The 25400-nt window shown below is 35.2% G+C and overlaps 1 protein-coding gene across 1 annotated transcript in view; it reads right to left on the bottom strand.

Moving 5' to 3' along the window:
* MYO16 (myosin XVI) overlaps positions 1-25400 on the bottom strand; it is a 286365-nt gene that overhangs the window by 112291 nt on the left and 148674 nt on the right. Inside the window, exons 17-20 of the mRNA XM_058859396.1 lie at positions 8957-9068; positions 5539-5656; positions 4694-4765; positions 3942-4083 (exon numbers count right to left, since the gene is read on the bottom strand). Of these exons, the coding sequence (XP_058715379.1) occupies positions 3942-4083; positions 4694-4765; positions 5539-5656; positions 8957-9068 (444 nt within the window). The remainder of the gene's footprint in view (positions 1-3941; positions 4084-4693; positions 4766-5538; positions 5657-8956; positions 9069-25400) is intronic.

Here is a 25400-nt window from a genome sequence, read left to right as displayed (position 1 = left end):
TGATGGTGTCCTAATGGACACCATCAGCTCACTTGGCCACAAGGACACACTGTTGGCTCATGGGCAGTTTGCTGTCCACCAGGACATTCAGGTCCCACTCCCCAGAGCTGCTTTCCATCAGGTCAGCCCCCAGACTGTACTAGTGCAGGGGATTGTTCTTCCCCAGGACAGGACCCTGCCTTTGCTGAATTTCACAGTTCTCTGTCCATCTCTCCACCCTGTTGAGGTCCTGCTGAAGGGCTGCATAGGATATTGGCCACTCCTCACAGCTTTGTGTCCTTAGTGAACCTGCAGAGGAGGCACCTATCCCACCACCCAGCTCATGAATAAGGTAAACGATACTGTGCCCAGTAATGGACCCTGAGAGTGACTGCTAGTGAGAGGCCTCCAGCTAGATCCAGGCCCTCTGGGACCTGCTGTTCAGCCAGGCTTTATCTACAAAATATTTATCAGCTTTTTATCAGGTTTTATCTACAAATAGAGAAAATCTTTCCTAACCAGCTGATAAAACAACATGCCTTCAACTTAGTAGCAGGCAGGGAACACAGTATCAAGATTTTCTCAGGCCCATATACCTAATTAGCTTGTTTTCCATGAGAAATGAAAAACAATATTTCACAAGAATTCACACGCATTCATTAATCTCCATAAAGAAAAAGCCCTCTTGCAGAATGAGTCTGGAATTGTTAAAACATTACCTTAAGTCATTTCATTACTCATTTGAATCACCAGATCCAACTTTGCCAACATGCAAACAATTGCATCGAAACGCCACATTAAGACAACCATGAATCTACAGAACTGAAAATCAGCATACTTATCTGAATGGAAATAAAACAGAGTAAACTTTGAAGAGTTAAGACTCTTAGGAAGAAATTCACTGAGATTATTTTGATGATAATAAAATCAGTAGAATAGGAAACCATTATATAGATGAGTGAAGACAAATATCAATAATTAAAAAAAAATAATTATAAGCACCTGTGAGAAATGCTAATAGCTTTCTTCTAATCCCACTCGAGGGGTCAATTATGGCAAAATAATTTCTCCACAGTTGATTTTTTAAAAATAATATCAGAATTAATAAAGTAACAATTTTCAGATCTTGCAATCAGTATAAATTAGCATGGGTTATAGTTTAGTCAAAACTTAGGTTTATCATTTAGTTAAAACTAGACAAAATTATAAGTTTTTATGGAATAGAACAACATTTCTAAAGGTTTATTATCTCACTTAACAACATCATTAAAATTCTTGCTCTGTACTTATTGAATAGTATTCCAAAGTAATGAGTTTGCTGGATTCTGGCAACACTTTTTATTCTCTCTACTTCATACTTTTAGAGCTTGGTCTTTGCAGGCTTTCACAAATCACCTCCTCTTTGCTTATATCTAATGATAATAATTCATTTTATTTTGTCTGAAACCTATCACAAGCTTTTTGTTAGTAAATATAAATCAAAATTAAAGACAAAAATCAAGTATTTCCACCATAAAAGTTAAATATGGATAACCGGTTTCCTAAAAAAGGCTAAGAAGATGCTTCTTTTAGAGTTACTAAGCCGAGAAATCTAATTTTATTGCTTCATAAACTCTCTCTGAAGTGTGATTTAAGTACAGCTAAGCTGCCTCACAACAGAACAAGAGAACTGAGTTAGAAATCTTATTCCAGGTTTCTTATGAAGGCCTCATACCATCTGATAAGTAGTAATTCTGACTATTTCCAACCAGGAAATAAAGTGTGGCCTGGAATGTATCAGACATATGTAGTCACATAAGTTAATGTTTTTTGTGGATCTTTCAGTAGAGATTTATTAAAACTGCACCAAACTGGAGATATAATGCTCCTAACTGATAGTTACTTGGATGTATTTGGAAGTAAATCTGACCCAGTAAACACAAACTCATTGCAGTAATCCAGCTTGCATCTAGAACTATTCTATGCCTTGATTTACTCCTCCAGTTTAAACAATATGATTAGGCTAAACAAAAAAACCAACCAAACAAACAAAAACAAACAAAAAAAAAAAAACCCAAACAACAACAACAAAACCTATATGTGGGCTACTTCAACTGAAGTTTAAATATCAGTGAAATATGATCAACCTTACTTCCACTTAAAATAAGCTATTTATCTTCGAGTTTGGAAAGGAAATGAAACTAGTTTTGACCTGATAAAACTTAATATATCTTGTCAGTACTGCCAATTAATCCTGAGCTGGTTAGCTTTCTGTAACCAGACTAAATGAAGAACTGCCCCTTTTCAAGCATAGGTATAATATATGGCCAGAGGAGACTATTGCAAACTCCTCATTTCTGGTACATCAAACGTCTCTCCTGTTTTAGCTGGGACTTACAACCTCACACAGTGTTCACTTTACCTCACAGGTAGAAATAGTTTAATGAAGAAATATTTTCACAAGGTAAAGATCACCTCTTCTACCAAGTGATTTCACTAAAAGGAGACTACAAGATAGACAATATACAAACATCTTTGACTTTCATTATTTGAAGATCCTATTATATCTAAAAATTATATGTTTATATTAACAACAGAAGTACACAACACCCTATTCTAAAAAAATGTAAGATATCAAATTGTAAAATTACACACTGAAAAATTACTTCAAATAATTTTAATAGATTTTTAATATATCAATTCTAAATTTCTTTTTCAACAATCACTACAAAAAAAGCTCACTGTAATTAGAAATGACTGAGCTGGATTGTTGTCTGTCACAGACATGCACTGAGCTAAGCCTCTGTTCCATAAATCCCAGGAATGAACGAGGAAGAATTGCTCATGCTACTGCCCTTGCTTATTAGATACAGAGTATGTCAAATTAGGCCATGGACTGGAAAATTGCTCTAGCTTAGTGTCACAAACAGACAAGTAAAATCATTCCATATTACTTCTGTTTGCCTTCAGAAGGAAGTGAGACACTGGGGTGGTGCATGTATAATGACAGATTTTAGGTACAGAAAGCTGAGTTATTCAGGCATGGTACCTTTTTCCCTTAGCTACACCCATGGAAAAGAAAAGATTTGTCACTAATTGGTCTATGAATTGGAATAAAAACAAGATTGTGAAGTCCTCAAACTCTAAAAGAGGGCACCTTTTAAACAGTTGTCCTATGCCACAGAGATGATATAAAGAAAACACCCTTATAAAAGTTCCACATCTGTCATTAGTGGATTACCATTTACTAATAACTCCAAGCCACTTGTATTTCATGCTCATGAGAGCTCAACTGAGCATATGAGCTGTTGAACTTTGATTAAGTTACATGCATATGATCATCTAATTAGGTCTACTGTCTTAGTTTGTTACTTTGATTCTACTGAGATTTCATTTTTGTTGTTCTTTCAATTTGTTTCATGACTGCTCCACTGATGCACATTAATTAGCATTCATTTTTCCAAGAAACCATGCTGGATAGCAACAGAATTAAATTTAGAAGATGCCAACCTAGAGAACATTCTTAGAACATTTAAATCAGTTAAGTTTAAACATTCATTTGAAGGCCTTTGAATAAAGTTCTGGTTTTAATACCCTGTGCTAAGGTCACTATTTTGGGAAGAAAGAACAAGTATGTTCTGCATTAAAAAAGTACCAAGCAGCATTTTTCATGTTGAAAGACTTAGCTCATTCTATATTGTCAAGTCCTAAAAGACTATTAATTGTAACCATCAATCTAGATTACCTCAAGAAGTACCATGGCACCCTATATAAGCAAATAAATAAACAAGTTACAGTATAAACAACTAGAAGGAATGGCCAGCACTTTAAAGATCCAAGCATCACAGTCATGCTATTATAAAATTCTTTAAAACTTTATCAGTGTGCATTAAATTCCACCATTTAATGGAATCATGTTTCTTTTACAGGTCTGGATTTGAACAGAAAATGGAACATCTAATAGTTTCCAATGGCACTCCTACCTGCCACTCTCATCTTGATTTTGAAGGTAGCAGTTGATTTTGTTGACCAGAAAGCTAAACAAACGACCATACAGAGATTTTGCCAAGAGATCCCGGTAAAAATCTGCAATCTCTATAGTGTGCCTCCGAACAATCGTGTCTCCTAAGAGAAAAAGCAGAAAACGGAGATGAAAGTGTGCTGTAAACTTCGCCTTAAGTAATTTTAGCTACAGTAAATTTAGCTACAGTTACTTCTCCTTTGCCAAACATTTACATGGTGTTAGCTTTTTCCTGAAGCCTCTAGTGCAAGATGAGAAGACTGTCAACAGTCAGAAGATTTTAAGTTTGGAAATACATGCCTTTCTACTGTGTTCAAAAGAAACGTGTATGAGTACTACACAGAACTAATATTTTACTGAAAATATTTTTTCAGTTTTTTTTTTCCAAAGACACTCCTGTTGATTAAAGTTCTTAGTAATATTCTCTCTTAATATCTAATCTGTTATTTTGACACACTTTTGTAGCAATAATCAAGTTAGGAGCCCATCACCATCACAGTGTGAAACTTTGGTCCATATTACAAAGGCATTTCCAATTTGGTGGTCCAGTTTGATTTACTGCATGGCAGATAAGCCTACATATTCCTCAGAGGGAACATTTACAGGACCATACTAGAAATAAACAAAAATCAACAGCTTTTAAATTTTTTAAAACAGAAGGCTCAATATGCCAACACATCTGATCTATGGGAATGTAAGCTTGGAAAAGATTACCTTTAAAATACTGAACATCAGTTGTTAAGGCTGAAGCGAGCTCATCTGGTGAAACCTGCAGCATCCCTGCCACTGAAAGGAAAAGAAAATGTAAAGAAAGACTGATTTATGTTATATTGCATATTTAATTTTTTACAATGGATTTTCTTCTGTAGATGTTTTTTTGAATAGTGAAAGAATCCAAACATTAAAGAAAAGGGTGGTGTCACAGGAGTAATCAAAATTAACAAAGACATAAAATAGGATGATTACAGTCAGTACTTTATGAAGTTTGAATGTATCTGTATATTACAGTACAACTTTCTCTCCCCTCCAAAAATTATTCAGGACTTTCCCCAAGGTTTGGCAGACTTTCTGTGGTATTAGAGTGAAAGTATGCTACTTATTGACATTCTGTATCCATAAGCCACTCGGAGGAGATTTGTTAGTGACCAAGAGGGGAAACTTCAACGCACAGAAACAAGAGACCCTTTTAAGACATAGATTTTGAATGTAAGAAATTCAATTCAAGACAAATTGTTCAGCTGTTGACAAGCAGTGCAAAAGCATTTCCAAACAAGACTGCACAAAGTGCACTGTACAATTTCTTTTGGCAAATGATAACATTAAATATGACATTTAATTAGCTAATTTGCAACACTGGCATTTTATTTCATCCCATAAAAATCTTCAATTTATAAAACATCCAAATCAATTGGATACTCTCTTCCCACAGTAACTTATGAATTTTCAGAAGTAATTTTTTTTTGTCTCCCTGGAATTGTGTTTCCATCTGTCGGTGGAACCGCGCAACTTCCCTGCTGTGGGACCGAGCAGGCGATGCTCCAAGGTCGTGTCCTACTGACCTTGTTCCAGTAGCTGCAGGTCTGACACGAATGCTGTCTCAGCATCTGTCAGAGCCGTAAAGCGAATGTCTCCAAGATGCAGAATTGCTGAGAGAATCACAAACAGGTTCTCCACCTCCTGCACATATTTTTTTCAGAATTAAAGATAAAGAAAAGATCTGTTGGGCACACCAATGAAAGGCAATGCTTTATAAAAATACAAATTCTATTAGTTTGTATCATCAGCATTTGATCAGTTGAAAAGCTTTCACATGTGAATTATTAAAGGAAATTTGAAATCAAACTGGAACCTATCTAGGACATGTACCAAAAAAATTACTTTTTATTTCCTTTGTTTTAATGTAAGTCACATTAATTACTAGGTTAAGAAAGCTTTTCCAAATGTGATAAAAATACTAAAATATCTTTAATGGATGCATTGTTTCTGCAAAAAATAAAACATATCTTGTCCATAGAGAATTTCCATTGAGACAATTTCTGTATCTGGGAACAGCAAGGGGTTTTTTTGCCTCAGCCAGCTGAATTCACAAATGAAGTGTCTAGCTCTAGAGGTTCCTGGTATTAAAAGCTGTAATTAAGGTCTGAAAGAAACAAAAGCAACTTTCCTTACCCTCACACTTCCCCTCCAGGATTGCATACTCTTCTGTGATGTATCAGATTGTGAAGTAGTTATCTTTAGGGGCAGATTTTTCCTGGCCTCATTTTTATCACAGCAAGAAGAAAACTAACTTTCTTCAGTTCTTTTGGTTGGTTAATTATATTTAAAATATTTTTAAATTCAAGGAAAAATAGGATCCATGGAATATGAACCTTAAATCCTAAAATATGGAAAGCATTGTGTATTTTTGGAAGTTCTTTTTTTTAAGGTTAGTTATATAACAATGGTGCTTCTTAAAATGGTAATACAGGAAACCTGATATCCATTATAAAATTACATGGCATTATGTACAGCAAAGTTAATTGATAATTCTTGAAATATTTTTGAAAAATATTTAGAACCTGATTCTGCTGAAGCTGCACAAGTGACAGTGAGAAATTTCACTCACCAGAATTTGGAGATGAAGATTATAAATACACTACTAATTAAATACTTAGCTAATACATCCTCTTTTTTCTCAAGTTTTCTTATTTTCTTCATGTTCCTTTCCCTTATAAATATGCCAATCATCAAAGGGCATTAGAGAAGCTTACAGTCTTTCTAGGATAGACTGTAGTGACTCCAGTGCTGTTTAAACAAGTTTGCTTCTCTAAACTACACTTACGCCAACCTCTTACTGTATGAGAGAGATGTCAGTAGGGCAACAGTGTATTTTAGTATTACACGGTACCAAAGCTGAAGATTCAAAAAAATCCAATATATACAGAGAAAGTCTGAACAAGATAGCTCTTAAAATAGAAGTTATGCTAACACAGCATCCGAACTAGGGTGCTATACTCTGCTTCTTGGGATGGTATCTCAGGCAAGATGAAATGGCACACTAGCACTGCACACTCCTTGCTTGTAGGTTAACCCATTCAGAACTGGTTTGGGGATGACTGTGCAGCACTGAATGGCAGTGGGCTGGGAAAGCTTTTGAGTCTGGTGATTTTTGATAAGGTCTCAAGTATATTTCACATTCCAGATGCTCAAACACTTTTTTTTTTTGTTGTAAAAGAACGATGCATGTTCCCCCACCTTTAAAATAGTAATTGTTTTTAATAAACATTAACATACTTTGGAATATATCAATAATGACTACTAAGGAATTTTTATGCAGTTCTTCAAAAATATTATCTATTCTATCATCAAAAATGTGGCTAGGTAGGTCAAGGAATGATATATACAGCCCTCTCTATGTACCTCAGAAGTAACGGGTATAAATTTTAGGAATGTGTTTTATCTACATATTGTCCTCTAATATTCAACACAGAAAATGAGCCTGCAGTACTTGAGAGTTTCACAGATTTCTTGCCCCCTAAATATTATTCTAATGCTGAATACAGACCAGCCTTCAAGATATTGACACTTTTCTGAGAGGTAACTTCTTTTCAAGAATTCTGAGTGAAAGTAAGTACTGGACTTGAAAGAATGCTGTATATGAAGCATTCTCAGACACCTACTGGAGGCTTATAAATCATGATTCATTTAGCAATCAATTATTTACTTATGGGCTGAACCTCTTCCTCAACAGAACAGAAACATTAATGAAAGAGCAAGACAGATCCGCCGAACTGTGAACACTGGGCTAAATCCAGAAGTGTCTGGACCTGTATTTATTGAAATGTACTAGTACAGAGGTTGAGACACTAAGAGTAGGAACAATATTGTCAAATTATTGCCAATTTTTTCAGTTTTGGATATGGTCTCATGAATATTAATGAAAATAAACCCTATTCTTCATTACATTGAAAGGCAACGTTTTTTTCTGCCTTAACTAGGGAATGCCAAACATCTCCATAATGTACAACTACCACCACAGAAGTCTATCTCCCACCTAAATAACAGCTTCAGCAGATTCACACATTTTTTGCTGATAGCCCTTGATCCTTTTGTATTACAACTGCTGCCCATCTGTCATTTTTGATGATGTTTTAACTTAGAGTTACATGAACTTTTTTGTTCCCTTTCTCTAATGGTACTGTACAGGGGGAAGTTCTTACCTCCTTCTAAAACCACTATTGCTCATGTGTTTCTCTTGCAGAAGTGTTCCAGCTACAGTGTGCTAGGTAGCACATACATGTGAAAGAAATATAGGGAATTTGTTAAGCACTGTGCTATCCCGAAGGGATACACAGTTTACATGAGTTTTTATATTCATCCTTCTATTTCTTCTGATTTCTGTAACACCTCTGTCCTCCAGAACCTCTTCTTGATTAATTTTTCAAATTATCTTCTTCATTAGTTTCATAGGATTAAAGACAAACAGCAGGCCTATCTTCTTGTTGCTTTTGGGGAATTAAGTTAGCTCTTTCAAGTTACCAGGCTCTAATTTTCTTTGCCTAAATAGGTATTTACTTCTTTTCAGGTGCTGTTAGCACATGTGTGTTTCACAAAATTAAAAAGGATGGGGAGATAATCAGGAAGAGGAAAAAATTTTCATGGATTTTATGAGGTGTCATATGGGATTTGATTGCTTCTTTTTATCTATGTAATTTAATTGTTCAGTGTATTATACCTTGAAGCTGTTTTGTGAATCTTTAAGAATGAAAAAGATTTACATTGTTGGTTCTGTGTCTAATTAAAAGTGATTACAGTAATTTTCCTGGAGTGAACTAGTGCTGTATTTGTTTCAAGGTCTTAACTAAGAGGGAAAAAAAATAAAAAGACAGAAAGGAGCTTCTTTTCCCCACAAAGCGTTATGTGTGAGAGTTACTTACATCCTGCTTTCAACTAATGTAATTATTTTAGCCACAAATAACATAAGCTCATGTAACTTACCAGGCTATTGAATCCCAGAGCACCTAGAGCTTGCTTTAGTATGGTTAATTTCTCCCTGTTTTGAGGGTTGGCTGCTACCATCGTCTCTTCTGATGCAGTCTGGCTTAGATACCTGCACAGAGGAAAAACAGCATATCTGATATTTACAAGGCTGGTGCATGATGAATCTTTTGAAGTGAAATTCCAGCTCTGCATTTCTAACCGGAGTTTTTTTGCAGATTTTTCTCAGCCTTTGGAGGGAGCAGTACCAGCGACAGGATGTTCTATATTTCTTTCTAAAACTTTCACCTCAGACTCCCCCCAGGCCCAACTTTAGCCCTACATGAAAGCTGAAAGTTCAAACTTGTTTTATACCACCTCCAGCTTTGCCTTTCTCTCACTACCAGAGATTTCCCTTCAGAAGGCAGATTTGAGGATAACTCTGATAACTCTGACTGCTTTAAGTTCCCCTCTTGCTGACAAGGGAATAGGTCACCCCTTTACTGCCACAATGATCGTTCCTTCCCCCAGCAGCTGAATGGGAGACAGGTGTACTCAGCCTCTCAAAATGTCTCTCAAAATGAAGCAGAAACCAAATACAGAGTAGTTACAGCCCTAAGCTGTACTCCTTTGCACACTGCAAAGCAAAAGGAAATTTTATGTACTTTCCCAAAACCAGTGATTAGCAGAGAGAAAGAGAGACACCTAGTGCGGCAGCTAACTCAGGAAAGAAAAAAAACCATTAGCAACATAAAGAGAAACAATACAAAACAGATTAATCACAAACTGCGGTAAAACAAATTATTGAAAAGTGCAGCAATCTAGCCTTTACAACCATTTATTTTGACCCTCTTGAATTAAGTCTGTATTTTTAAAAGTATTTAGGTATCTTCATAGAGCTGAAATCACTAAGAGTGAGGTGTCTGAATATCTTACAGGATCTGACTTCTAATTAAATAATACTAAATGTAAGATATTTTCTTTTATTGTTTTCATTAAATTATCATAATCATTAAAATACACATTTATCACACAATCTGCAATCTTCACAAGTGTCACTTAAATAAGCAAAAGAACTCTCCACACCTCTGTCCAAATAACATCATCACTATACCAAAAAAGGTGGACAACTTACACAGATTTCAGCCCTCACCCTTCACCACAATTACAACAAAAATTCCTCACAATTATTCTGTTCTCTACTGATGTTCAGTCCATGACCTTTCACTTAAATATGGGAAGCAATACTGGTTTAATTTTTGTCAATTCTTGTTTACAATCATGTACTCACACCACTATAAAGGAGACAGTTTCAAAATAAACTCCTATTACCATAGAGGGTCTGACAACACTCTAGTAAGGGTGATAGTTCTTATAAGGGTGCCCTTTTAGATTAATGTGTGTAGGAAGAATTATTTATTACTTGCATTTTTCTAACAGATAATGAGGTTTAAATAGTACCACAATGAAACATAAAGTGCATTTTTAGTGAATCCATACCAGATTTACCAGTGTGGATTCCCCTTGCAGTGATAATGGCATAATTTGCCCCAGGAGGTGGGCAGGAGAATGATGGGGTTAAAAATGTTTGCCTGGGTGCCTTTTGCACCCACAGGAGGACTAACTCAGCAGATATCTCAAGTATGAACAAGCCTCACATCAGTGGATAAAGCTGGTGGTTCACAAACCGTTGACAACGTAGTTCTGTGAGCATCACTGCCAGAGCTCAGCACTGATTCCTTGAGGATACCAAAACATTAATTTTGTCAAACTGAGGCAGGTACAAATGATAGCACAACTATCAAATCAGCTAGAGCAGATGATACAAAGTATAGCCAGCTTTATGTTGGTTTTCTTTTTTTTTTTCCCCTGTTTTTTTTTACATTGCCTGTAGGTTCAAACGGAGCCTAGAATACATCTAATCCTGAATCTGGCATAGAACCTACTGGTGTAAAGGTTAATCCATCAGAAAATTTTCCGCTCTTCTGAACTGCTACATGAGATTATGCCACTAACATGTTATGCATCATGAGCTGGTGGCACTTTTGATCCATAATTAGGAGATTTGCAGCAGCAGCCACTCTGCTGTCAAAATATCCTATTGTCGAATGTTGTAGGAGTTGGAAGCATATGGCTATTTCTGCAAAAAAAGCCTCCTCCTCAATGGTTTTCTCCCTAAATAACTCTTTGTGTCTCTGTACTGAGCAGGGAGTAGTCTTTCTTCTTCTGTGAAGAGAATACTCCACACTTCTCCGTTTTAAGCAGCCCCATTTAACCAGCACTTTTTTAGCACAGCTGAAAAAGTGGGTACCGTTGTTGTGAAAAGCTGTGTGAGCACTAGCAACACCTCTGAAAGCAGGCTGCAGCACAGCAAAGTGCTGCAGAACACTCACTCTCTGAGGGGATGAAGCGACACGTGCCAGCTCTTGCCTTCAGCACAGCGCTTGCTGATACAGCAGGGGTAAAATGGGTACCTGCCAAACCAGGTGCCCATGGCTCTAACAAACCATCCATAAACTGCAGCAGCTGCTGGAACTTGCCTGTTGGAAGAGAATCTGACTTTCCCAGCTATACACGTCCTGAAGACTTAATCAGCAGATGTGCAGGTGCTCTTGGAAACGGATGCAGTTGCACTTTTTCTAAGCTGCACTTCAATTTAGTTTCCCCAGTCTAAAAGCAATTAAATTATTTTATAACATTTCATGAGGCCCACTCATTTTCCAAACCATGTAAGGATTAATAAAATATAAAAAATAGCTTTGAAGATTTGCACATTTGACTGTTAAACGTTTATAATATAGAGTATACACATATTAAGGATGGATTAATTGTATAGAGTACTTGGAACTGTTTATGGGTATCATACAACCCTCACAAAATGTTGGAAATATACAGCATAACACAATACATTCTAGCCATACAAGGAAGCATATTTTCCCAATTATGAAGTTCATTCTGCCCCAGAAACACACTAACATTTGGATAGAATTTTATTTTTCTTTTAAAGCAGTTCCCTGGCAGCTCATTCTTTCCACCTTAAAGATGCTGAGGACTAAACAGGTTTGAGACACCATTTGTGTCAATATTCATACTATAACCTGTTTATGTTTAACAACTAGAGTTCAGAACAAATCTTAAATTCTCCCCTCTCCTACAAAATTAAGGAGAGGGGAAAGAGATGTGTCACAGTGCAAAGTCCTAACAATAATAAACATTCCTTGGTTGAAGATACATCACTTTTCCATAAAATGCAAATATTTTTCCAGGATGTGTTTCTTTCCTCATATTTATAGTGCATTTTTGTCTTTCATATTCAAGTGGCCTTGGCAGAATGGCACTGCTGGTGATGAAGAAGAACTAAACTGCTTAAAATTTATATTTTGAACCTACCATGGAGATTTTAGCTATTATTTTTACTTAGATTTTTTCTATTGTGAACTATACCCATGAAAACCTATGATGTCAGTTGATTGTGTCCAATGTTCCCATAAGTTTCCAACAAGATAGTCTGTGTTCAAATGTAAACCAAATCTGGTGACTCCTGAGATCTTTGTTGCTGATAATTTTAGTAAAAGAGGTACTACTGCTTTACAATCCAAGGCTGATGTTCCATAATAGCCGGTGCACACAGGCTGTACACTAGTTTCATGCTTACTTAGGTTAGTTTTACTAGTCTTACTGACATCTCTATGTGCAAATTTATTCTGCCAATACACATTCACTTTTTAGTTTACTGTAGCTTTAGAAAAAGATTCTCAGATTTTGGATGAAGTTGAGCCTCTTAACTGAAGGTAGCTACTCAGACAAATGATATTTATATCTCTCACAAAAGTGACAAACCAAAGAGTTTTTGCAGTTCTAATAATTAACCCATTTCTGCTGACTGTGTAACTGTTTATTTGAATGCTACCCCACGGGGACATTTGCATCAGACTAGTACTATTAACAGACAGTTTATCAGCACACAAAAAAAGACATGATCAGTGATTTTTGTTTCATAAAAGAAGAAACACACTGATTCACAAAACTTCTTAAGAAAGATAAACTTATTGAATTGTAGTATAGCTGCTTTCAGTAAAGCACAGTGCTACATTAGATAGACAATTTCTTAAGAAATGTAAGGGACTATATAGCTTTTCTTTCTGATTTTTTTTCTAACAGTTCTAATTGGCAGCACTGCAGCAATCTTATCTATTCCAGTCTCTAAAAGAAAAAAATATAAAAAATTACTATTTAGAAGAAAAAGCCAATGGTGGTATTTTTTAAGTATGTTGCTTATTATTGATATACAATTTTTGAACCATCATTGAATCAGAATGTCATCAGAATGACATCATAGATCAAATATTTCAGGTGGGGTGTGACTAGTACAACCAAGAGTATGAGAGTACTTAGTATGACATTCAGTTCTTAAACATTAACCATCCATATAATTCCATAATTACCTTACCTGTTTACCTTATTCTCATTATAATGGTTACACATCATCACAATTATTCAACTTACATATCTGACACACAGATCTAAAATATGAAGAAGAAATATGCTTACCTGAACAATACTGTACTTCAGTGACATAAATATATTTCAAAATTTCCTACGTAACCCCACCAGTTAAAAACTTTGTTCAAGTAATTAATCCTCTCCTTAGATGACTGAGCAAATAATGAGACTAAAGCTACAACTGGCTAGGACAAGCAAAGACTAAAAATAAAAGTTTTGACTATCAGTTTGCCACTGACAGAAACTCAGCAAAATAATACCTGATTTACATTAATTTATTTTCTTTTGACTTGTAACCCAAGAGCATTTAGTATCAAAGTGATCTGCCTCATTCAACATAAACAATTCATGTAATTTGTGTTTATTCTTAAAACTGCTACATTTACGTAGCAATCTGCGAAAAGACAAAAAATATAAACAAGTTTGAAATCTGATAAAAAACCTTGATATTTCACTAGCAGAGTATGCAAAACATTACCAAAACACCATCCTAACCACTTTCATTTATATAATCTAACACCTGAAATGTTCAAGTGTTCTGTGGGATCAGCCATTTTATGCCACACACCTATATACATATTACTCTGTATGATACAGAAATACCTACTTCGTTGCAGTGGTTCAAGTCATATCTGGCAGGGAAACTGTCTGAAAGAGATTAGTTGGTTGTGACCAGTTCATCAGAAATTCCCTTTTGCCTGGACAGTTAGAATTGTATTTCAATTAAAGATGAAGATGAACCGTGGATTTGCCAGATGGACACTTCTTTTCCAAGGGGTTTCCTGAAGTAAATACATCTTTTCATGAATAATTAAAATAACTCTGGGTAGGACAATATTGTTAAGTGGTTTAAGTCACTGTAAAATTTTAGGATAAAACCCTATGATTTAAAAAAGGGGGTTGGGGTTGTTTTTAAGCTAGCATCTAGCTGCCTCCCACTTGACTCCTCTCCTGATGGAGGATGAGTGCTGACACATCTCAGTTTTCTCATACAGTTTGCTGAGATATAGCAGGCATGATATAAGGGAAACAGCATAAAATCAGTAGGAAAAATATTGAAACTTTGTTACAGATTTTATTATAGTATAATGAAGTAAATGCTGCTTGTGGTAATAAGGATTTCAGCAAATACAGTCAAGATCTTCAGTGAAAAACCCCTCAGGTTACAGGCAAAAACCTTCATTTCCTAATTGTTTATACTCATAACAATTTGTGCTCAGAGTAGAAACAGACGACATATCTTTAATACCAAAAAAAAACCCCAAAAAACCCCACCAAAAAAAACCCAACCCAACAAAAAACAAACAACCAAAACTGCACAGAAAAGCAAGGGGGTGAATAAGGGCATCCTGCTTTACTGGTCAGAAAAAGTGACATTTTGTCCAGGAATTAGGCCAAACAGAAATGACTATTAAAAAGATACAATTCAACAGCAAACAATTATAGAATAAGACAAAGGGGTAAGTGAATGTACAAATTCAAGGCAGGTAAGGCTGATTAGGCAGTGGATCATCAGAACAGCATCTAGTATAAACTAAATGAGAGTCAAGTATGCCTTGATAATGCAAAAAAATTAATCATTATGCAAATAACACCCTTATTTGCATAGGCCAACATAGTAGTCATGAAATGCTTAGCATGGTTAAAGTTTGGACTGGACTACTCTGTGTGATTTGGGGCATCTCATTTGAGGAAAATCAGGATCAGTTGAGAGAAAACCCAGAGGAAAGCAGCAGCAAAAATGTATCAGAAAATAGATAGCAAAACTGTTCATTAAATGTCACCTACAGAAGACTGAGAAAGATATTACAAAGATGAAAATTCCCACAGTCTGGAGGACTATACCTGGAGGTTTTCAAGACTTGCCAAATCTCTGAACAACCTGATCTGATCTGCCAGCTGGTCCTGCATGGAGCAGGCAGTACAGTAGAGACCCCCCGAAGTCACTGCCAAAATGAATTATTCTGTGATCCTGTGAAACACATTAAATTTATTTCTCAGATAAACTGGGATTTGTTTGTTTGTTGTTTTGCTGGGGTTTTTTGTTCTTTTTTTTTTAAGTTTCATGTAATATCAGTAATTTTGGCCCCAGAAAGGTGGGACATCAAGTAAAAATAGGTCTTTAATTGTTGCAGACATTCCCTTGATCTTTAAGCTGTTCCTAAAGTGCTAAAATTGACTACAGGTGTTAGAGCCATAAGATATCTGAGGATGAAAATTTGATCAGGAATTTGCACTGTTCAATATCTGAAGGGATGACAGCATTCTAAAATCAGAACAGTCTTAAACACCAGACACATACCAAAGAATGAGTCAAAATAGGAAGGTAATATTTCTGCTCTTCTGCTCAGATCAGCAACCCTTTCCACTAATCTATCTAGTATTTAAAAAAGCACTGCACTATTATTTTACGAGAAGGAAAATTTCTTTAGATCTTGAAAATAAATATTTTGTCACCAACTTCTAAATCATATCTCTTTTTTAAAATTTTAGAAAATTCAAATTTTATAGAAATTAATTTTAAGAAAAACTGATATGACCAATTTATCATCAGGAAATTTCCAGGCACTTTGATTAACTTTTATGAGCTAGAAACCAGATAAAACTTTTTTAAGGTTTTTTTTTTATACCTTCAAAATACCTGGAGTTTTTTTAAAAAGCCCTGGGGCACGGGACCAAACTCTTGGAATTGTTGAAAATATCCAATGTAAGCTGGATCGAAGTAATTTTCAGGACACATGCTATGACCACCATATCTCCAAGCCAATACAATTTAGCTTGATTTTGTATCTAGACAGTAAATGGTTTGTACCTTCCACATGAAATTATTTATTAATAAGGCTACCAGAATGACTGAAAAAGAATCCTTCCTTGCATGTAATCCCTCAGGGAGGACAAGATCTTTATTCTCCTGGGCTTCTGGGTTAAGGTGTACAGTAAATTAACTCAAACTTACTTTACTCAGACTTTAGCTCTTTTTCTTTTTCACTTATGAAGTGAAAAAGAAGATAGGGCTGGTAGTCACAACAGAAACTTTGTTCCTGTTATTCCAAATACCATCCCGAGGCAGAAAACCCCAGGTTTCAAGATCTGGGAATGATAGAATCATGGTCCTGATAAGAACTGAGAACATGAATGTGAACACAGATGAAGTTGCCGTGGCATTAGCTCACAAATCAGTTAACATTTTCTTTCTTTTGTTCAGCTGTGGCAATAGATTTTCAAAGGACTTCTCTGTTTGCACAGTAGAGCCTGTCTTGATACAAAGGCTTGGGCCTCTGTATACCAGATCTCTGGAGGCCTTTTTTAAACCAAGAGCAAAGGAAAATATTATTTTTATCTGTTTATATTCTTTTAGTTGGTAAAAGAAAAAAAAAATAAAAAGAAAATAAATGCATGAGAAGAGCTGAATGTCATAATCTGTTCTTTTTTGAGACACCCGGCCAACTGGTTCCTGTGAGGAATTAAAAGTTCTATGGTGTGCTTTCTTCTGCTGATCCACTTGCCCACATGTCATTTCTCTCCTATTAGTAGGATACCTCTTAACAAACCCGTAGAGTAATAAAATTGCATCAACTCCTACTCTAGCACAACTGAAAACAAAATAGAGTATATTTCTATTGCTAAAAGGATTTCAAAATTAAAGGGTAAATAATTTACATGGAAGGAGTAAGAATAAATACTTTAGATAAACTAATCATTAAATACAGGACTCTCTATCAATACTTAATTAGGCAGTACAAACCACTACAGATCATGTTGAGAATCAGAAATTCTGAACTTTGTCTATACACCCTTCTTTCCTTTACAAAAAGATATACAAATAAAAGCTTTAATATTCCTTCCAATTCAAAATATTAAAAAAAAAAGAAAAATCTTAAAACGGAGATCCTGATACTTAATATTTATTTATCCAAGCCAGAAGGTTTTTGTTCTCACTTTTAGGACAAAAAACCCCATGTTTTGGTCATGTATTTTTGTTTCTTTGGTTTGGTTTGGTTTTTTTGTTTGTTTGTTTGTTTTTTTTTAATATATCATGCTGTAAGCCTGTGGAAGCCTGTCATGCAATAGCTCTCCAAAGCCATTATGTCCTGTCCAGTTAAAGAAATTTAGAAGAGATGATTGAAACAAGGCTCTTTCAAAATATCACCTTCATCTTGGATATGATTTCCTTTATATATCTCCCTTCACTCAGAGGTGTCCAAATTCTTTCTAATGGTGATGATAAGCAGAATGTAGAACTGACTTGTCACTTGCTATGCGTGAGCCCCTCCATAAGTCAGCGTTATAGGAAATGGTAGGAAATACTGTGCCAATAGCCTAGAGAAGAGCACATCAGTCAGACTGAATGGATTCGGGAATGCCTACTGGAAGCATTTATATTCTTCTAATGCTGTAAAGGCTTTTCTTACATCTTACCCTTAATTAAAATTTGTCATTAAAAAGTACACACAAGTATGGTCTCAGTGCCAGCTTCTGTGGAATGGTGCATCAGTTGTTCCATGGCCATGCCCATCATGACATCATGTTTTGTGATTTTAGGCCACTTATTGTGGCCTAAAAACAAGAAGATGGTTCCTTTTCTTGCTAGGTTTCACAGAAGTGTGAAGTAGAATAATGAATTATTTCACTGCTGTGTATTGTCCCAATTCAGCAAAACACTTTTGCATAACTAACTTCAATCCCCTGCTTTGTCCCACTGATTTCAGTTGACTCTTGGTATCAAAATCAATATCAGTAACAGGAAGTTATAAGTGAGCACTCTATGTTGAGCTCTGGATCACTGAGAAAGAAGGAAAGGCGGACTGAGGTGTGTGAGACTGGAGGAAAGAAGTACTTACTGGCAACATAGACTTTAAAGTGTCCCAAGAGTTGCTTACATAATTTTTAGGTCTTAATATTACATTATCTTAATATTACACTTATTTCTACTCTATGCAATGAAGGTTCCAAAGATGCACAAAGATTCCTGAACTGTAACTGTATGACCAAGGCATAGTGCAGAAAACAGAGTATTTAGCTATTTAGCTTAGATGAACCCCTGCCCCAACACAGCCATGGCTCAACGCCATCTGAGGAGTCCCTGATACACTTCACAAAGAGCCACAGAGACTTATCTTTCAGCTTACTTGTCATTATATAAAGTCTAAACCAGAACATTATTACAAAATCTTCATTAGCTGATGCTTTGTTGCTTGAAAATTCTCAAGGGAGCCAATGTCACAGTAGGATGAAGCAATATTTCATAATCAGGTTCCAGCTCTAACACAATCGATATGCATGTTGTGGGTGTCATTTAATGTGACATTGTATTAAGAAGCATGGATTAACAAGCTAAATCCCTTCCTTCCCCTTATTAGTGCTGCCCAATGAACCATGCACTTGCACAATCATGTGAAAGGCGTATGGCTTTTTCCTTTGCAGTCCCCATTCCTCCTTCTCATCCAGTTCAGAGTAGTAGCCCTGATTAAGCACAATGGTCATCACTAAAAATTCAACATTACCAGATCAGAAATCACAACATCTCAGATATGGGTTACAGATAAAATATAAGCATTTAAAAACCAGTTTTCTTACAACTAGGTCAGTTTACTGCCCTCATATTAAATATTTGTGAAGTATTTCTCTGAAATGCATTAGAATTTTGTAAAAGTTTAGCTATTCTAAATACTTACTAAATCCCAAGATGCAAGTTAGGTATAATTAAACTTTAGGATTGTTTAGCCTAAAAATAAATGACTTCATAGTTCTACATATGTTCTAAAAAATGCTTTCAGAACTGCTGGGATGAAGGATATTGAATATATCAAAGCAAGCCACTACCTTTCAAAAATAAAATCTCTAATCTCTACCATACTTACAAACTCACAGAGTAAGAAATTTCAATAAACCTTTTTATTTCTTTAAATATCTCATGTGAATATGGGAGGACAATTTATTCTGCTTAGTGAGGAAAAGCTGCTCTGCACTTAGCACTGTTTGATATGTAAACAAGAATGAGATAAAGACAAAGCAAAGCAGTTGACATCAATGAAGTAAATGACATTTCCAGAACATAATAATGAATAGCTTTGGGCTTTTTTCTCTCAAAAAAAAAAGGCATGTATTATTGCCTTTTTTTCCCTTTGTCCACAGTTTTTAAACATATTTGAATCTGAACAAATTTTACACCCTTTGAACTTTGTTACCCTGTAGCACTGAGCTGGAGTTATTGCTTATCATTTAAGTGCACATATTTCTGCTCATAACTCATGCAGTAAAGTACCAGAAGCAGCACTTAAAAAAATCTGAATAGCTTTGTTAATGTCAAGAGGCAAGGTATCAGCATAATACTAATTAACTAAACACTGTAGACAGATTTGATGACAGCCAGAACACAGATCTTATTTTTAGTTTTCTAAACTAACAAAATTACAAGTTATGCATGTGTTTTGTAAACTGGTTTTAGCACAGAAAGCTTATATTATCCCATGTGTTATGCAGTAAGTAGTTTTGCCCTGATATTTTATGGAGTGAAACTTCAAATAATTCTGTAAGAAAACCTGTGAGTACTATGAAGTACATAAGTTTTATAGACAGTGGATATACTGAAAAGGAAAGCAAAGAAATACACATAGGTCTTTAGCCTCAAAATGCCAAATGTTGGTAGGCTACAATCAGGTATGCTTGTTTTTTTCCTAATTATATTGATAATCCTGTGGAATAAGTTGAAATAAGAGACTCAAGAATTCTGTTCCTAAAATTACACAAAAGCATAAATTTGGAATTATTCAATTAAAGAAAAAATGAATGCCCAACAGGAGTGACTCAAAATAGAAATTTTCACACATCTGATGGTAATACAAGAATTAATACAGACAGTATACCTTGAACAGTTTGTCTGATTTATGATTCAGATATTTTACAGGACAGAATCAAGAGATCATACTTCTGTGAACTACCACTCTAAAAGTGTAATTTTGAAGGTTAATATACATGAACTAAGGAGCATAATGCTGATGCATTATGATGAAAAAGTAGCAAATAATAAGCATTGCTGAACATGTAAAAACAGTAAGCCAGTCTGCATGCAAGTGCAAACTGGTCCAATCCATTTCCTGAAATCCTTCAAAAATTGTTTGAACTTCATTCCTACAACTAAAAGCAATTTTGTATTTCTCTGTTCAGACTTTGGCATTGGTTGCCAGGCAGATGTCATGAAGTTTATGAACCTCAAAGGCATTTCTCCACCAGAACTTGCTGCTTTTAAAATGCTGATTCATTAAATCAAGCTAACTGTGTTAAGAGCTACAGTATCAGATCTAAATGATAAAACGTGCTTTGGAAACCTGCTTATAACTTTCAACAGTATGCAGTTAAAATACTGATAATAGCCTTCAAAATTATTTCATATAACCACTTACTGAAGTTCACAAATCAGTTCCAGATAAGCTGATTTACAAGAGACACTCCTCGTCCTGTATATGCAGGTATGACCATGTGTGTATATTAAACAAATAATTCTGAGCAGTAAGATCCATTTAAAGCACTTTTAACTTGGTCAAAAATAAAAAGAAAGCCCCCCCCTCCTCCCCCCCCCCCAGACACTTGGAAACTTTTATAATACTGGGAAATACATATTTTATTTACTTAAAAATTAAATTTATAAGTATTATTATAATTAATTCATTAATCAAGAACAATTATTCACCTTTCATAGGGTAAGGAAGTATCATACACTACACAAGTATGATTTGGTGCAGTACCAAACTTTCTTGTAACTTATTTCTACAGAGCAGGAATATTCTCCTTGCAACTTTAAATGGAGCAAATTCATGTGTGTTTATATATGTTATCTATTTAGCAATCAACAATCCACAATCAATGGTTGCCACTCCTTTAATGTAAGAAGAGTGCTGTACTTTTCACACAGCCACCAACCTACATGCTGGACACAGGGTTCAGGAATGGAGAATCCCCATCTGCTCTCCTATGCTCAGCAAGACCAACTTTGCCCTCTGCCTCAGGACCCGTTTTTGTCCCAGATGCATTCCAGGACAGTCCAAAATGTGAACAGATGGATGTATGTGCCTATTTCTCTCATATCTTTTCAGCTCTCACAATAAAATCATGCTTGATGAAGGGTCTCAAATGAGATATTTCTGCCATTAAATCCCCTGCAGTGTCTTCCTTTGCCTCCTGTGGGGCACCAAGGACACAGAAGCTCAGCAAACCCAAAGTAAACCTCAGAGGCTGCACACTGAGATCTCGATTGATGGGTTGCATCTAAGCAGGTTACTTAGGTGCTAAAGGTACACTGACCTTATATTGGATAAAATGAACTGGTCTTCCTAAAGCACATTCGAATATTTAGAGTGCTTTCATGGTTTGTGTGTCAAAATAGGACAAAGTGATTCCCTACTGGGTCTTAGTAGTAAAATCCACACTGTATTTACACATATTATTCAAATACATTGCTTTCTAACAAAAATAAAAACAAAGACAATTTTAAAAGAATTTTAAATAAACAGAGAAGAAAGATGATCAGACAATAAATTATGCTTTAAACTAGTCCTTTCCCTCCTAAAATATATGGAAAGCAAAAATGGGAGTAGATTGAAGAGGATTGCAACTGCATGTTTAAAAAACAGGCTCCAGAATAAACTACATAACCAAGGAATTTGAGATGTTCCCATTTGTTCCAGTTTTGTCTCAGGGGCCAACCTAATTCCATAACATACTGAAGTTCAGTTCATCATAGGACATATTTTAATAGATGCTGCTCCATTCCTCTTGATTGCTACCTGATTTAGGAGTCTGATTTATACAGGAGATTAGGTCTGAAATGTGGCAAATATACATAATGGAGCTGAAAATATATTGGGAAAGGAATGTCAGAGAGCATGATGAAAATGGGGGAAGGACTGCAGCTAAAGGAAGTACATGCATCTCTAACAGTGAATCTGATTTCTCTAAAGCCAAAGACATGAGTTATACAGAAGCAAACACAAAGAAATACTCAGAAATTTTAGGACAAAAACGTACAGTCTCTAACGGTATCAATGTTAACCCATTTCTTTGAGACAGAAAAGTGATAAAAAATAAAGTCTAGTGAACAATGATTTAAATAGAAAAACATATAGAATCATCATCATTATTGAAAAGCTTGAGCTGGCAGAGACCTGGTTCAATAGGTTAATATATCTGTGCATTTTATAAAAATATATAAAATTTGTAATTTTTGTATATTTTTGGTATAAAAATGTGTATTTTATAGAAACATATAAATACATTATAAAAATATTATATGTATATATATATATATGTAATATGTATCCAAGAGATGTGTCATAAGCTAACTGAATACAGACAAGACCAATTCACAGAATTTAGAAGTTCCAAAGATCATCTGAGTGAGGGGTGATTAACTGAAAGACAGTCACACACCATTCTGTCCCGCATCATATTGCATAAAATAAATTCAGAAGCCAGATTGATAGAGTTGCCATTCTTAGGAGCTGAATAAAACTAAGATCCTGACATCCTCTGGTCACTAGCACTCAACTAATAGGGTTGCATATTCAGAAAATTTTAATTAGTTACTTGTAGGCTTTAGACACAACTCATTTTCCATAACTAACTTCAGAAAACACTGGAAATCCAGTAAATGGAACCTGTAAATGGCACTAATCTCACACAACCAGGTTTAACCTCAGAGTACTGCTAATCTTGAGCTACGATTAATGAAAGAACTAGAAGAAGAAAACCATGCTACACTTTGGGTCGACCTTGCCTGACTTTCCTAGAGAGAGCTGGCTACCAGTGCAATGAAAAATCCATGGCAGCACAGGGGGCTGAGTGAAGGCAGCAAGTTCAAACAACGGTGAGAGGTATCAGCTCCACTAGATCGAACACTGAGATGAGCTGGGTTCAGTGACTGGGGTTCTGTAAGTCAATAACAATTTCTGAAACACCCAATCCTGAATGGAAATTCATCCACAGTAATTGTATCAAAATGATTCTAAGAGTCTTTTGAAACATAAATTGCAGAACTGTGTTATCACACTAGATTTATGTAATGTAATAGCTAAGTGGTTTCAGGAGCTGAATCCACTGAATCTCCCCTCACTTATGAGATTATTAGCAACCTAGTAAAGTGCAGAGATACATTTTGTACTTAAAGTAAAAGTCAAATTAACTTTTCTACCATTTATAGGAGTTATCACATCTACTGTCAAGCCAGGGTTTCTGCAGCAATTTCACCCCTCAGAGCTACATCCATTTTCCATCTGATGTGAAACACTGGTGAGCTGCTTAAACAGTCAGGACTTGATTTCTTCAACCTGATCCTTCTAGAGGATAAAATATAACACACACACACACACACACACATATATGATTTTCATTGCTCTCTGGAGATTTCTTTGTTCAATAAAAGGTTGAACTTGGCCCAGAAACTTTAAGGTGTAAGATACTCATCAACAGAATTCAAATTGGAGAATCATCTGGTACATATTATGCTTATTTTTGCACTTGCTTTCCCCATTTAAATCAATATATTATGCTTATTGTTGCACTTGTTTTCCCCATTTAAATCAATTTATTCTAAAAATGTTTTATTGTGTGAATAGTTTTCTGCTAAAATTAAGACAGATGTGTTCAATAGACTTTAAAGATCCCAGTGCTCTTAATTACTAAGTTCATTGCTTTTTTTTGAATTAAACAGATTTCAGTTTTTCCTTTCTCCTATTCTTCATCTTTCAAGCCATGCCACGGACATGAAACATGGAGTATTCTTTTATTTTCTGTACCTGTTTCTATATCATGCTTACACCGAAGAGAGCAAGAAAGAAAAAGCCTCTAAATCAAATAAATATCAAATGGAATCAATGCCAGTAAAATGACAAAATGCAAGTTCATGGAATTAAACTAAACATGCAAAAGTAAACTGACTAAAGCAATAAACAAGAAAAAGCCAGAGCACTTATATACGATCTGATGCAATTTTTTCTATTCCAAACTGATACCAAGAGAATGTAATTTACCAAATATTATCAGATATCTGAGTTATTTTAGGAAAACACAGAAATACAAAGAAGAGTGCCTTGGCTCTACTGTACCTCTATAAACATAAACTTCATTCCTGAGAAAACACCATATGTTCATTTACATACAGTTTTATAGGTTCAGCTTGTTAGAATTATGATGGAGCAAAAAAAAAGTTGAAAAGAGAGGTAATCAAAATGAATGATTTCTTTGCCTCTCAGAATCTACCAATGGAGGACTGAACATCCTCTGCCACTAGTCAATCAATATGTATGAAGAGCAATACAATGAAGAGGGGATTGTTAACATCAAATGAAAGAAAATACCCAGAGGAATATGAGTTTCAGATTTGCACTCTTGAACAAAGAAGAATTTCTACAGCATTTATTCTGAGAGCCAGACAAATAACAACTTACACTTGGGACCTCAGACAAAGACCCTGAGCTGTCTCAGAGCAATTTTACTACCTTTACCTTGCCAAATAAAAATTCTTATTGAATTTCAAGTAATTTAATGATTGTTAAACATCACTGGAGGTATAATTTTTTTAAGTACCCTTTGGGAATAAAGCAGTAATATTAAAAGCTGCTAATGTTGAAACTGGGATAAATATATTAATCATTAAAATCCAAAGCTAAGTTGGTTCTGCTTTCAACAAGAAAAATGCTTTGGATATCTTGACATGTAATTAGAATGCAAGTTTGTAGGTGTGTATGTAACTAACCCTGAATTACTCAAAGCAACTGCACAGTCAGATATTCAAAACAAATATTGTGAAATAAAATTAATGACATAGAGATATACCTCTATGTTATCTATGAGGTATAGAGATCTGCAAATAGAAAAATAACCACTTAATTAGCAAAATAAAGCAGATGACACATATTAACTTTTCACTTTGTTTTGAGAACCTAAGATGTGATTATCTATTCAGTAA

The sequence above is a fragment of the Poecile atricapillus genome, chromosome 1 (assembly GCF_030490865.1).
Source record: "Poecile atricapillus isolate bPoeAtr1 chromosome 1, bPoeAtr1.hap1, whole genome shotgun sequence".
NCBI classification, from domain to species: Eukaryota; Metazoa; Chordata; class Aves; order Passeriformes; family Paridae; genus Poecile; species Poecile atricapillus.
This window is presented reverse-complemented; position numbering and strand designations above follow the sequence as displayed.